The sequence below is a fragment of the Sorghum bicolor genome, chromosome 5 (genome assembly GCF_000003195.3).
Source record: "Sorghum bicolor cultivar BTx623 chromosome 5, Sorghum_bicolor_NCBIv3, whole genome shotgun sequence".
Taxonomy (NCBI): domain Eukaryota; kingdom Viridiplantae; phylum Streptophyta; class Magnoliopsida; order Poales; family Poaceae; genus Sorghum; species Sorghum bicolor.
In genome coordinates this window covers 3858158-3871271 of record NC_012874.2, presented here as the reverse complement: position 1 = coordinate 3871271, position 13114 = coordinate 3858158, and the positions used below count along the sequence as shown (strand labels likewise).

At 39.9% G+C, this 13114-nt stretch overlaps 1 protein-coding gene and 1 long non-coding RNA gene across 3 annotated transcripts; one reads left to right on the top strand and one right to left on the bottom strand.

Annotated features, from left to right (window-relative positions):
* Positions 4480-4839, bottom strand: LOC8058564. The gene has a single exon (XM_002448973.1). It carries the CDS (start codon positions 4837-4839, stop codon positions 4480-4482), a length of 360 nt encoding a protein of 119 aa, XP_002449018.1.
* On the top strand, positions 7086-10589 carry LOC110435520. 2 transcript variants are annotated; one of them, XR_002453237.1, is made up of 6 exons: positions 7086-8292; positions 8582-8624; positions 8994-9049; positions 9393-9443; positions 9794-9956; positions 10343-10589. It is a non-coding gene; the product is annotated as an uncharacterized LOC110435520 (long non-coding RNA). The 2 variants fall into 2 exon arrangements; XR_002453236.1 differs by lacking the exon at positions 7086-8292 and having other exon boundaries at positions 8518-8624.

Genomic DNA, 13114 nt, shown 5'->3' with positions numbered 1-13114 from the left:
GTGAAGAGAGTATATATACCCTCACAACCAAAAACTAGCTGGTACATTAAGTATCAAACATCATGTTGTAGAAGGTTAGCACACTCTAGCATCCTCAGAACAACCTAAAGGGACAGACCATATGTCCAACAAATCTGAGCGAACTAACCAAACTTTGGACTAGGCATCTAGTCAACGCACCTGTCATTGAACCTTATTATAAAACAAAAATAGATAATAGCCTAAGGGTTGAGGTTGTGTCTCACAAGGTTCATTTATCATGGCAACCTGCAATATAGCAAACTTCAATCCCCTTTACATTATAACATTCCATACTTAGTTTTAGAAATAGAAATAACTTAAACTGGAGTTCTTTATCCAAATGCTATAATTCCAAACTGAATTAAACTTCAGGGGTCGCCAATCATAATTGTTTCACTTCATGGTATGAAACCTATCCATAACTCAATATAGGCATTAGCACTTTGATGTGAAACTCACCAAAACTGATAACAAGGCTGATGCACTTAATTTGCATGTGTAGAGAAACCCCCACTCTTTGACCAAACAGGAAAACACATGTGTCTTCAAATAAGAGACTCGTGATCAAAATCAAGAAATTGATTCTCTCTAAAATTAGTTAGACAAGATTAACCTATTTACCTATATATATGTTGCCTCCATGCAATCAATATATCATTTCCAAGAATGAACGTAAATAAAGGTCATTATTTATACCTCAACATATAATAGCTCCTTGGCCCTCTAATGGTTATGCTTCAATTGATGATGTCACTAGCCAAATGAAAACTAATTAACCTAAATGGATTATGCATAGGATATACTGCCGCTATCACCGAAAGCTTCAACTTCTAGAGTTATCATAAGTCAAACTTTTAAATCTTTAACCGAATTTCTAAAAAAATGCTAAGATTTATAGTACCAAATTAATACCATTAGTTTTATCATAGAATATGTTTTCATAATATACTCATTTTATGTCATAGTTATTGATGCTCTTTTCTATAAAGTTGGTCAAACTTAAAAAAAGATTGACTGATATGGATTCTAAGGGTTCAAGCTTTCAGCTACAGAGGGAGTAAAAGAGAGGGACAAAAAAGATTTTAGTTTGCACCATGTGGCATGCTCATTCCCATTATTGTTTGTCCATGTTAGATTTTATGACTCATTGAGCATTTTGCAACACCTATGACCTATTTTTACTAATCATCATGATAATTCTGGGGAAAATAAATATATCATGATGGATCATCAGTCTGAGTCAATAATAAGTAGTAGGAAGGTTAGTTAGGGTTCAATCTAGTTCTAGAATTGCAAAAGAAACTAAGATGAGGTCTAGAGAGATGGTTATTGATGGTAGCTAACACATGATGATGGCAGAATGCATGGCGAAGTGACAAGGACATAGCTATCGAGGTGGTTGAGGACATCTGGTGGGTGTGGGTGTGATGTGATGCAAGTTACGATGGTGGTGATGCGAGGTGGGCGACGTGGCATGACGATGAGGTCACCTATACGCTGGTAGCGTCCCTAAGCATGTCTATGAATGGAAAAAAGACTTAGCAGTTGGAAAAGACAAGCATTTGTCTGTAGTTGACTGGTGCTGATTAATTCAATAATGTTGAGCCTTCTGATGCCTATGCTCTCTTTAATTATTTACTGTCACTAGAGCTGTTTTGAAGAGAAATAGATTATTATAGATCAAGATATTATTTTGACAAAATAACAATCACCCAAAGACTAGTTCACTGGGCCCTATTATGTCAACCCAAAGAACAAGGGGTTTAGGCATTATGAATCTTGATTTACAAAATAAGTGATTATTGACAAAGTGGATTTTTAATTTTAAATTAACTAATAAATAAGGAATTTGTCTAGTTTTATAGAGAAACAAATATATTAAAGATAAGACCTTGTCACAAGTTGAGAAAAGAGCAAGAGACTTATTTTTATGAGCCTCATGGGTGTAAAAGAAACATTCTTGAGTTTGGTTGCCTTCAGGTACTAGAAAGATACCTATTTAGGATACCAACTCCTGAAAACCTAATACCCGACATTGTTCAATATTGCTCACAAGAAACAAGCAAAGGTTGTAGATGTATTAAGCACGATTCAACTCAATTTGAGTTTAGAAGGACTTTAATAGGAAACAAGCTACTAGAATGGAATCACCTAGTAGCGAGAGTGGCTAATATAACACATGGTAATGATACTTCTGTTTGGAGATTAAATTAAATGGGGCCGTTCATAGTTAACTCAATGTATAGTTACTTAATCAGAAATAATTTAAAACTTTCACAAATAATTTGGTGGCTAACGATCCCTTTGAAGATTAAAATCTTTCTTTCGGTTTTTAAAAGAGTGGCAGTCATTCTCACTTTGGACAATTTAGCAAAGAGAAACTGGAATTTTCACAAGCCATGCTGTTTTTGTGGCAAACCTGGAACTGTTGGGAAATGCGCACCTGCACTCCTTAGCTGTACGATGCCCGAGGTGTCTGCTCACGCGCTGAGTGATTGGGGACAACAAGCTCAACAGTAGGTGGGAATAGTAAATGATCTCTCTCCCTTTTAAGAGTAGTTACACTCCCTTATATAGGGCACGGAAACCGACCTGACACTATTATAAAAATGCCCCGTGACGGTGAGGGAATATCCCGGCATATCCTTTCGTTACAGTCTACTGACCACAAGTCATTTAAGTAATTTCACACTATGACCCCCACACGCACTCCATGCTCGGAATTCCATCCTGTCGGGACACGAACCTCCGGACAGGCGCTGATCCTTCGGCCCGGAGACACCGAAGGTCCCTCGGCGCGAGGACGCCAGAGGTTCCTCGTCGTCCCTGCGTCCTCAGACATGCTCTCGCCCATCCTCTGACGCGTGACGCGGGAGACATCTGAAGGTTCTCTCCTTCATTCCTCGCGGCCTCCACCACCGGCTTGGTTCCTGCATCCACCCAGCACCACACAAGACGCGTTACCGTTAGTTTTACCCAGAACCTTCGAGCCATAACATCCGAAGGGTCGCAGGATGGAGGTTTATGATGAAGACAATCCTCCGGAGCGACCAATTAGGGGAAGGCAAGGTTGAGCCCCCAATAGAAACCATTCAACACCTTTCTTTAAATGGTCACATGCCATTTTTATGGAGAGTAGTCCACATGGTGTTAGGAATTAATCCACCTTGAAATGCCCCCACACTTATTTAGTGAATGGTATTCTTGGAAAGATAAAACTGTTTGATCCCTTTTACTTTTTGGTGCGACAACCATTTTGTAGTCATAATATGGATAACAATGAATAGAATTGTTTTTGACAATTGTCAACCTAAATCTCTTTTGCAGGTTCTGGGACCTCCTGAATTCGGCTATGGGCCCAACTGTAACGGTGTGATATTCAACAAGCCCTCATGGTAGAGGTTTTTTGGACTCCCGAGAATGCAGCAGTGTAACTCTTGGCATCCTATGGAGGCCTTGGTCATTTTGAATTGCTTGTCCTTAAAGTTTCATTTGTTTTGATACGTAGATGGTCTTATTCCTCTTCAATGAGGATGAAACTTGTTAGGCCAGCCTCAATGAGAGTTTCATATGAGTTTTATTTGCATTAAATTAGTTGTCACATAGGCATTTTTGATGACATAACGGTGTATTTAAGAGGAGAGACAAGATGAAACTCTCTTGGCACGATTACCAACTCTTTATGAGTCTTGGAATTAAATGCCTATGAAACTATGAAATGAAACTCTCCATTGAGAATGAGTGTTTCATTCAAGTTTTATTTCATTTCATATGACATGGCCGTTTTAGAAACAACGCTATGAAACTCCACACTGAGATTGGCCTTAAAAAAGCAACCACATATCTTTTAGAAGGGAACTTGTAAGTGATCATTGAATGGTATGCTTATCGTTTTGACCCGTCAAAGTTAGCAAATAGGAGTACATCTTTTTGACTGGTCAGCATCAGCAAATAGATGTACTAGTACTAGAGCCTAAAATTAAACCACTGTTGAAATAGTCACGTTGCAAGCACACGCTAAAACTCATTTTGTGCATGTGCAGCACGAACTGGTTAATGTGCATTGTCGTTTCTAGAAACAGCCCTCGAAAGATCGCATTCTTCATTTAAACAGAGCATTTGTTACACCTAAAAACCATTGCCCACAACAATAATAACCACTGATGAACCGCCGGTGATCACATACGTACCCATACCACACGGTTAAACAACCAACAACATCATAAATAAAGGTAGCTAGTAATAACATCAGCAGCTAGGAGTACTATGCTAGGATTGCTAGCCTAGTACTAAACCAAATAGGCCATGTCCGTCCAGTGGATGATCCAACGGCGGTCACTCCCCCAACCGCGCCTCGAGATCAGCATCAAGCCACCAAAGCACAAACGACCTGAGCTAACCATCCGTATGAGCATCCACTGTACGGACGGGCACGCTGACTGACTGACTGACCGTCCTTCACTTGCCGTTGCCGCGCCTCTTGTCGCCGCCGTCGCCCGCGGCGCCGCCGCTGCCGCCAGCGCCGGCACCGGCGCTGTGGAGGAGGTCCACGAGGCAGGGCTGCTTGCAGTTGATGCAGGTGGGGAAGTCCCTCTTGGCCACCATGCAGTACATCATGCACCGCGTGCAGGCGCCGATCACCATCGGCGACTTGCTCCCTGGGCTGCCGTCCGACGACACGCACGAGCTCGGGGACGACGACGAGTCGCTGCCGTGGCCTCCGTCCACCTCCATCCTTCCGGCCGGAGGCGGCGACAGGTGCAGCTGCAGCTCCAACCTCGCGCCCCTCCCGCCGCTGCTCCGGTTGCCGTTGCTCATATATGGCGGCTTGCCTGCACTGCACGGCCTGGCGAACAAGATTTACAAGGGTCCAAAGATTTGAACGGCTGATAAGATGTTTGTTAAACGAGAAGGCTTCCAATAAGGAGTAATCAAGAACACAAAAATGATCGAGATGTTACGGCAAATGTTATTTACCTGAATATGGAGAAGGGTCGAAGAGGAAGGAGATGTGCCTTGCAACTCCTGGTTGTGGGGCTTCTAGGATACGAGGGCCCTGTTATATAGGAAGGTTTGGAGGTGAGGTCAATGCTGTATATAGGGTCATAGGGAGGTGGTGGATGGGAGGTCAATGTTTTATTTACTTTGTATATATAAATACAATACAAACAAAGTTGCTACATCTCTCTCCTTCATATCACCCTGAAAGCTGCAATTTCTAGAGTTGTATTAAGTCAATTTTTTAAAACTTTAACCAAATTTATAGAAAAAAACACTAAGATTTATAGTACCAAATTAATATAATTAGATTTATCATTGAATATATTTTCATAAGATACTCATTTTATGTTATACATATTGATGCTCTTTTCTATATAAAGTTGGTCAAAGTTAAACAAGTTTGACTGGCACAGATTCTAGAAATTGAAACTTTCAGGGACGGAGGGAGTACTTTGTATATAAATACAATACTACAAACAAATTTGCTTCATCTCTCCCTTCACAGCACCTCATTCCATCTCCCTTTCACATCGCCCTATTTATTTTGTTGTATTTTATTGTTTTGTTTTGTTTTGTTTTGGTTGCGGGGCTTCATCCCATTTATTTTATTTTATTTAGGTTGTATGGCTTAATTCAATGGATTTCAAGACCCTCTTATATAGGGAGGTGGAGGGGAGGTCAATGTTGTTACCATTCCATCTCTTCCCTTCACACTGTACCCACCGTTTATTTTATTTTAGTTTAGTTGTGGGGCTTCAATGGATTCCAGCCTTGTTATATAGGGAGGTGAAGAAAGGGAGGTTAATATTGTTATGTAATGAAAGTATCGTTCTAGTACTCAAAAGTTATCCTAGTGAAAGTGTCACTTTAGGGTGGGTCCCATAGCTACTCTCCATCATAGCCCGAAGAGTGCAGACTTATCCCTTCATCTCCTCTCCCCTTTCGCTCACTCATCCGCTAAAAAAACACACACAGCACCGCAGCGGAGGTGGAGAGGACAGCACGTACGACCGAGTTGGCAGCATGACCCTGCGCGATGGCGGAGATGGGGCTCAGAGAAGCTCGTTGTTGAGGTGGAGCGTGCGGCGCCCATGATGCATGGCGCTGATCGAGTTCAGCAGCGTGACCCAGCACAACGGTGGAGACTGCCGGCATGGCCAAGGCGAAGGCATGACGGTCCTAGCCTTCTCCTTCTGCGATCACGTAGCCTTCTCCTTCTGCGATCACCGATGTAGAGGAAGAGGGAGGGTCGGCTGCTCCACCATGGGCTTCCAATACCTTGGTAAAAGCATTGTCATATGACATTTTTTACATTCTCTAAGCCTCTTATATATATTCTTCACTTATATTCTTGGTAAAAACGTCATGTAATTGTTCTTGTTAAGATCAAATAACGGTTGACGAATAACACCTTAGCTTGAGTGGTAACATTTGTACTACCTTAGCGGTATTGAATCAAAGGAAATGAATCTCGGCCACATGAAAGCAACAAAAAGAAAAGGTATGGGCAACCACATAAGCTTTATGATTGAATTGAGCATTTAATATATAGCGCATTTTTTTTAAAAAAATAACCTAGTAAAGTTTGGTGCACTAGTACGTACAAAATACAAAAGTAGATGCCAGTACAGTATGTATGACCAAGAACAGCTAGTAGAAAATCATTTATAGCAGGGATCTTTTTTTTTTGACTCCCAATAGAAATGCTCCTATTTCTTCTAGCGGCCGACTTAAGCTACATCCAGTAGAAATAGATATTTTCATTGGCGGTAACTTATGTTAACGCTAGTACAAATAGCCTATTTGTAGAGGAGAGGTTTACTAGGAATCAATTTCTAATGGTGGTTGCTTAACAAAACTAGCAATAGAAATCTGATTCAAAATGATATGTATATAAATTTTTTATAACTTTTTCATATTAAGTTAGATGAAGACAATATTATATCAAATTGTAGAGGGCTCAACGAGATTTACATTGTAGTTGAACTTTTTTCATTTGAAACCATTTAGAAGCCTAAATACTTGTTAAAAGTTCTTAGATCCATTTTAATTTTTAAAACATAACTTTTGTGAAATCGGTTGTTTAAGTTAACAATATATGAAAATGATTTCTACATGGGATATGTTTAAGAAAAATGACACTAAAAATAGCCTCCATTGATGGATCGAAAATGAATAATTCTCATACTATACTATAACTAATGGTTGTAGTGGAATGGCATGAAATGATCGCGTCAAGGTTGAGGTCTTGTTATTGAATCTTACAAGAACTACTCTTATTCCTAAATATATTATTAGGTTGTCTATGCACTACAAGAAATTTAGGTATACGTGACGATTTTATCGTGACCTTCTAACAAATCATCATAGAATTTATTCATCTATGACGGTTTAAATCTAAGGTGATGAATATATGACGATTTGTTAAATTATTGTCACAACTGGACGTCACAGATCATTTTGGTCATCCATAACAGACTCATTGGAAGGTCACACATCCAACATTCAACACACTATTAAGTGCTATCAGTGTGTCGTAAGAGGGGACATTAGCGATTTATTTAGATTACCGGTCCTAAATAATTTGATAGCTATAGCTAAACTCTAAACTTTTTGGTTATTCCCTAAATAATTAAGTACATCATAATCCAAATTTTGGTTATCACCTAAACAAGTGGTCCAGGGTATTCAAAATTTGGTTTTATCTGTCACTATTTTATTACTTCAATAGCTAAGAAAAAAATAATAGAAGAAAAAAGAGGCACCCTGAACAGAAGTGCGTGCGCTGGAAAAATTTTGGCCTTTGGCGGGCATTCTGAATACACTGCGCACCCTGAAAATTTTGCGGCGAGCGGTCTTCCCACCTCCAATTTTTAGCTACGAATTTACCATTATGCCCCCACTCCATGCATCCCGCAAATGAAACAATGGGTATATTTTGGTAATATCACAGTGCCATATATAATGTAGCTCCACCGTCTCGCGGGCAACAGTGCCACCAAATCCCCCCAATCCTCCAATTCGCACAACCAACGCCGCCAACCTCGATCGCCCCTCAATCCACTGATTCCTCCACCACCACTTTGCCATCCTGCTCCGTCGCCCAGCAGCCTACAAGCGCGTCGAGCGTGACCGCCACCATCCCGCAGCCACCACCGACGTCATCGAAGAAGAGGACGAGCGGTCGAGCGTCACCGCCACCACCGATGTCGCCGAAGAAGGGGGGAAGGAAACCACCGAAGGGGGCATGGCGAGGAGAGCATGTTGAAGGTGAATGTCTCTCCTACACCTTCTATTTTGGGCGATCTATTTTTGGCGGAGGGGGATGTGGTCGCATGTGCCCCATGAGATGGACCTGTCCCTCCTTTTCTAATTTGGGCAATCTAATTTTGGCGGCCGGGGATGTGGAATTGTGGATGTGCTTGAAAAGCTTGGGATTGATGCCCTGAACTAAATTGCCACAAGATCCTCGTCAATTTCTGCTGCTACTACTAGTAGTGCCTTCTGTGGGGTTCTTTAACTTGAACTGTTAATTTGTTATAGTGTTAATTTGTTATAGGTGCTGCTGAATTCCAAAAGGTCACAGGGAAACCCGATTTAAGGTAAAGTGCCTCTCATGCATCTTCTATTTTGGGTAAAATATCTCATGCAGCTTCTATTTTGGGTGATATTTGTTTCTGGGAATCACAAATGTTTACTGTTCTGCGTTCTCCTTTAATTAAAATAGTCATTGTCAGCTTAAGGTACTCGTAGGTGTGAGATTAGTAATGGGTCCTGGCAGGAAAGATAATCTTCATGCTCAGTAAATAAATGTTGTTTTCAGACATTAGTTATTACTTTCCAATTTATTTACATTATTAAAACTAAATATTGAATTTTGTATTAAAACTAAATTTAGAATTCTGTAGAACAGTATCTTAGTTTCACTTTATCCTTTTATTCGCTAATCAAAACGTACTTCTTTGATGCAGCAATAATGGCAACAGAGTACTTCTATCCTTGCCTAGCCACCGGCTCGGTCGCTCGGGTATGCATATGATCTCTAGCTTCAGTTTATTTATTATTACTGCTGTCCTTAAATAGATATGTCATGTGTGCTTTGCTGAAGTATTACTTGTGCTTCGCTATTGAAGTTTAATGAGAATTCAAGAGTAAGCAGGAAGCTTATTTGCAGATGAGTGGAGCACAAGTAATTGTTTTGTTGCTGCTAGTAAGCAGGAAGCTTATTTGCAGATGATAAGTTTTGTTGCTGCTACTCTCGACAGCACCACTCTCAGCAGCACTGTTTTGTTGCTGCTAGTAAATGGGTGCTTAGGATTTTCTAATTATGATTTCTGCAATTTTGTGATTTGCTCCTACCTTGTACGCAGGATACTGGCATCAAATTTGACAGCGATTTTGGTGAAGATATCAAATCCCTTGTGAGCCTCTACTCCCTGTTGACTTATTTAACTTCTCTGGATTTGGGTAGCAATATGTGGTATAATTCTAATTTGAGGCGTGAGTGATACTGCCAAGGTGTTTGTTTAGTTAGGATTGACAAACAAGGTGGTAGTTATATCTGTAGGGTTGAGCTGATAGAAAGAAATATTAATTTTGCTCTAATGGTTTCCTGATAATTGACTATTGTGTTCTGTTTATATGTTATCTCTCCTTTTAGACTCCTAAAAATATCTTGACGAAGCTGTCATATTTTGTTCTGTCCTTTCCATTTCCAAATATCTTACCATTTTTCCAATATGAACCCACTGATCCATTAACTATTTTTCAGCAATAAAGACCTACATCCACCATGTTGTATAAGTGGAAACTTCAAATATTTTTGGTCGAAGTGCTACCTGAATGCTTTCAAAGACCCTTGGTCAAAATGCTACCTGAAGGCTTGTTGAGAACACCATCTTGCTGAAGGACTAAAGATTGACAAATAAACAAAGGTATATGCATGTTACATAGATTTAGAATTAGATTGTGCATACAAAGATTTGTACCACTGTCCAATTTGCATTTTGTACACTGCTAATCTTATTGGTTGTTGCTGCCATTTTGCTTGTGGTTTCAGAATTCTATGCTTGTTCTGTATGTCGGAATTATTTCAAGCACAATAGACCTAGGATAGACTAAGTATAGAGCTGGTCTATTGCAAGTTTAGCTATGTTTTCTGATGCAAGTCTATGCTCCTGTCTTCTTCATATTAAGTTGACAATCTTTAAATAAATAGCTGTGATATAGAAGTTTTAACTTGGCCAAAAGACCCTTGCATTTTTCAAAGATAGTACCTTTGCACATGTGAGTTTTATTACTGATCAAGTATTCATTGCAGATGTTTGTGACGCTATATGTGAATTGCGGAAAGAGGATCAAGGTGCTCATGGTGGCTATTTTCATTAGTCATGAAAGATTTTGTTGTGCGAGCAAATCATACGAGTTATGTGTTGTACAAGTCAACATCTTAGTTTTGTAGATACTTGAGTGTAGCTTGGTTATTGACTTAGTATTTCGTGTGAAATATTGTACAAGTACAAATGTTGATAGTTTCAATAAAAATGATGGGCAATATTTGTCAATTATGAGCTTTGTTCCAGTTTATGTGTGTTGACATGACAGTAAAACCATGAACTGTTTATGTGTGTTGACATGGCAGTAAAACTATGACGGTCTAGTTCATCACCATAGTCTCTTCCTATAGTTGCCCTATGGTTCGTCCATGACGATCCAAAAAACCAACCTGTGACGTTCTATTTTCGTCCAAAAAATGTATGACGAGGAATAGATGACGTTCCTATGGACCGTCATAGATAGTTAACTATGACGGATTTTTACTTATCTATGACAGAATCAAACCGTCATGTAAAGCCTTATTTCTTGTAGTGATGGTTATGGTAATGATAACACAAATCCTAAAGTATTTTATGGGTCCACGTTTTGGTATTATCAATAAAAACTTATATGCTTAATTCCTTTTTTAAATATGCTAGCAGTAAAAGACAAGAGTGCTCCTTTAGTTATCAAAGGAAGATTGCCAATCTTAACACCTTGAACACCCTTCATGAATAGAGAGGATTCCTGACCTCCTATGTACTAGCTAGCTAACAACAGAGGCTTAAAGGATTCCTCCATCTATCCAAATAAATGTGCATCAACTGAGGCACTGGTTCTCCGAATAAATGGATTCTAATAGAAGATGTGCCACTTTAGGTAAATACATGCTTTAATTGAACGGCGATGCCCTACATGTCTTTGCATTTCAGCCTAGCTAACACCTTCAATGCCCCCTTTACCCTGCAATGAAGTTACAGGAATCCAGCAGCAGCTAGCACATTAAAAACTTCACCACTTCATTTGATGTGCCTCGCAGAAAAAGCTAGCAATAAGGCCTTAACTCGGATCCTTTTTTATATACTATTTCAGAAAATTTATTAAAAAGCTAGCACATTAACTTCACCTAAAACTTTTGCAGTTTTACCTTATCTTTTGACAAAATGGATCTAAACAGCATCAGCAAAAAGAGCAAAACTTGAGCTGCTAAACTTTTGGTATTTAGAACTCAAGAGGCCCAAAACTGGCCAAAAACATAATTAGGGGCATGTGTTGTATTTGCATGGCTAAAGTTTGCCATATATCTAAACACTAAGATGTAAAGTTTGAATGAGCAAAAGTTTTGCAGCAAAAGATTAAAGCTAAAAATTTTGTCATTCCAAAAGCATCTAAACAAACAAGAAAATTAATTGAGGTGCAAGGTGTGAAATGACGTCTCAGCAGTCACCAGCAAGTACAGCTTTGAATCAGCAGAAATCCTTCGCAGCTTTGGTTTCATAGCAGAGTGAGCATCTCGGTACGTATCTATGGCTGCTGCAGGCTGCAGCTACTTTGGACGATCTCTTGCTGATGAAACGGGGGCAGGCTCTGATCCTTCACTCAGGTACTCCCCGTCCAAAAAAAAGGAGAATAGTAATTTTTAATTTTGATCAAATTTATAAAAAAATCTAACATTTATAATATATACTAAATAAAAACATTACATTAACCTGAAATATAGTATTCATCCAGAAACAAAATTAAAATCCTACTGTATTCTCTTGCCAGTGTGATCTGACAAAAGGCTTCCACATTGTTGGGTTGACTCAGAGTAGTTATGTCTACCAGGTAGTAAAAGAAAAAACCAGATCCTGTCAATACCAGAGAGACTCTGCAGGTTATTACTGTAGTGTACAACTAGAATTGGTGCTGCGACAGGCTGACATGCCATGCCAAATATTTACAAATTTTCAGAAACACACAAACATACGGCCGGGGCCATCTCAAACGTGGGTCGAATTCGTGCCAAGACAAAATTTGGGGGGCCTCAGTGATAACAACACTGTTAATCAATGAGACAAAACCCCTTGATTTTCAAGGATATGAACAGTGTATGTACAGCACGCGGCGATCGAGCTGACCGGCCGGAGACGAGCTGCCTGCCTGCGAGGCAGCAAGCGCAAGGCATCCGCTGTCAGTACTGGTGCCGGGGGATATGGGATTCCACGACAATGATTTCGCAATGGAGACCTCACGTACTCACGAACGCGAGCACCTCCTGAGCACGCCCTGCTCTCTGAGATGATCTATCGATGAACTGAGCGCTGCGGCAACAATAAAGAAGTGGAGGGACGCGCGGTCAAAAGATGCACCCACATCATCCATGCATCCCGGACGCAGTAAAAACCAATGCGAGTACGCGCGCAGGGACGACGGTGCCGCAGTTAAGTGTTGTGGATCAGAGAACTGCATGCTTCAATTCATTGCTGCGTCTCAGATGCCTTCAAGTTCACAGGCCAAGGACGACATGAGAGCTTACTAGCTATAGAAGGTTAATGACCTAGTAAAGTACTTCACGTAGTACTATGCAAACAATGTGATGATGGCATTATCATTGATTAATGATTCAAAGCTCAAGGCTGGAAAACTTTACGCCCTATATCAAGTCGGATGTTTTGACACATGCATGAGCATAAAGTATTAAATGTAGACTAAAAAATAACTAACTGCACAAATTATGACTATTTTGTAAGATAATTTTTTTAAACCTAATTAGTCTATGATTTGACAATATAGT

Coding starts and splice junctions, on each gene's coding strand:
- LOC8058564 (XM_002448973.1), bottom strand. CDS start 4,839: ATGAGCAACGGCAACCGGAGCAGCGGCGGGAGGGGCGCGAGGTTGGAG.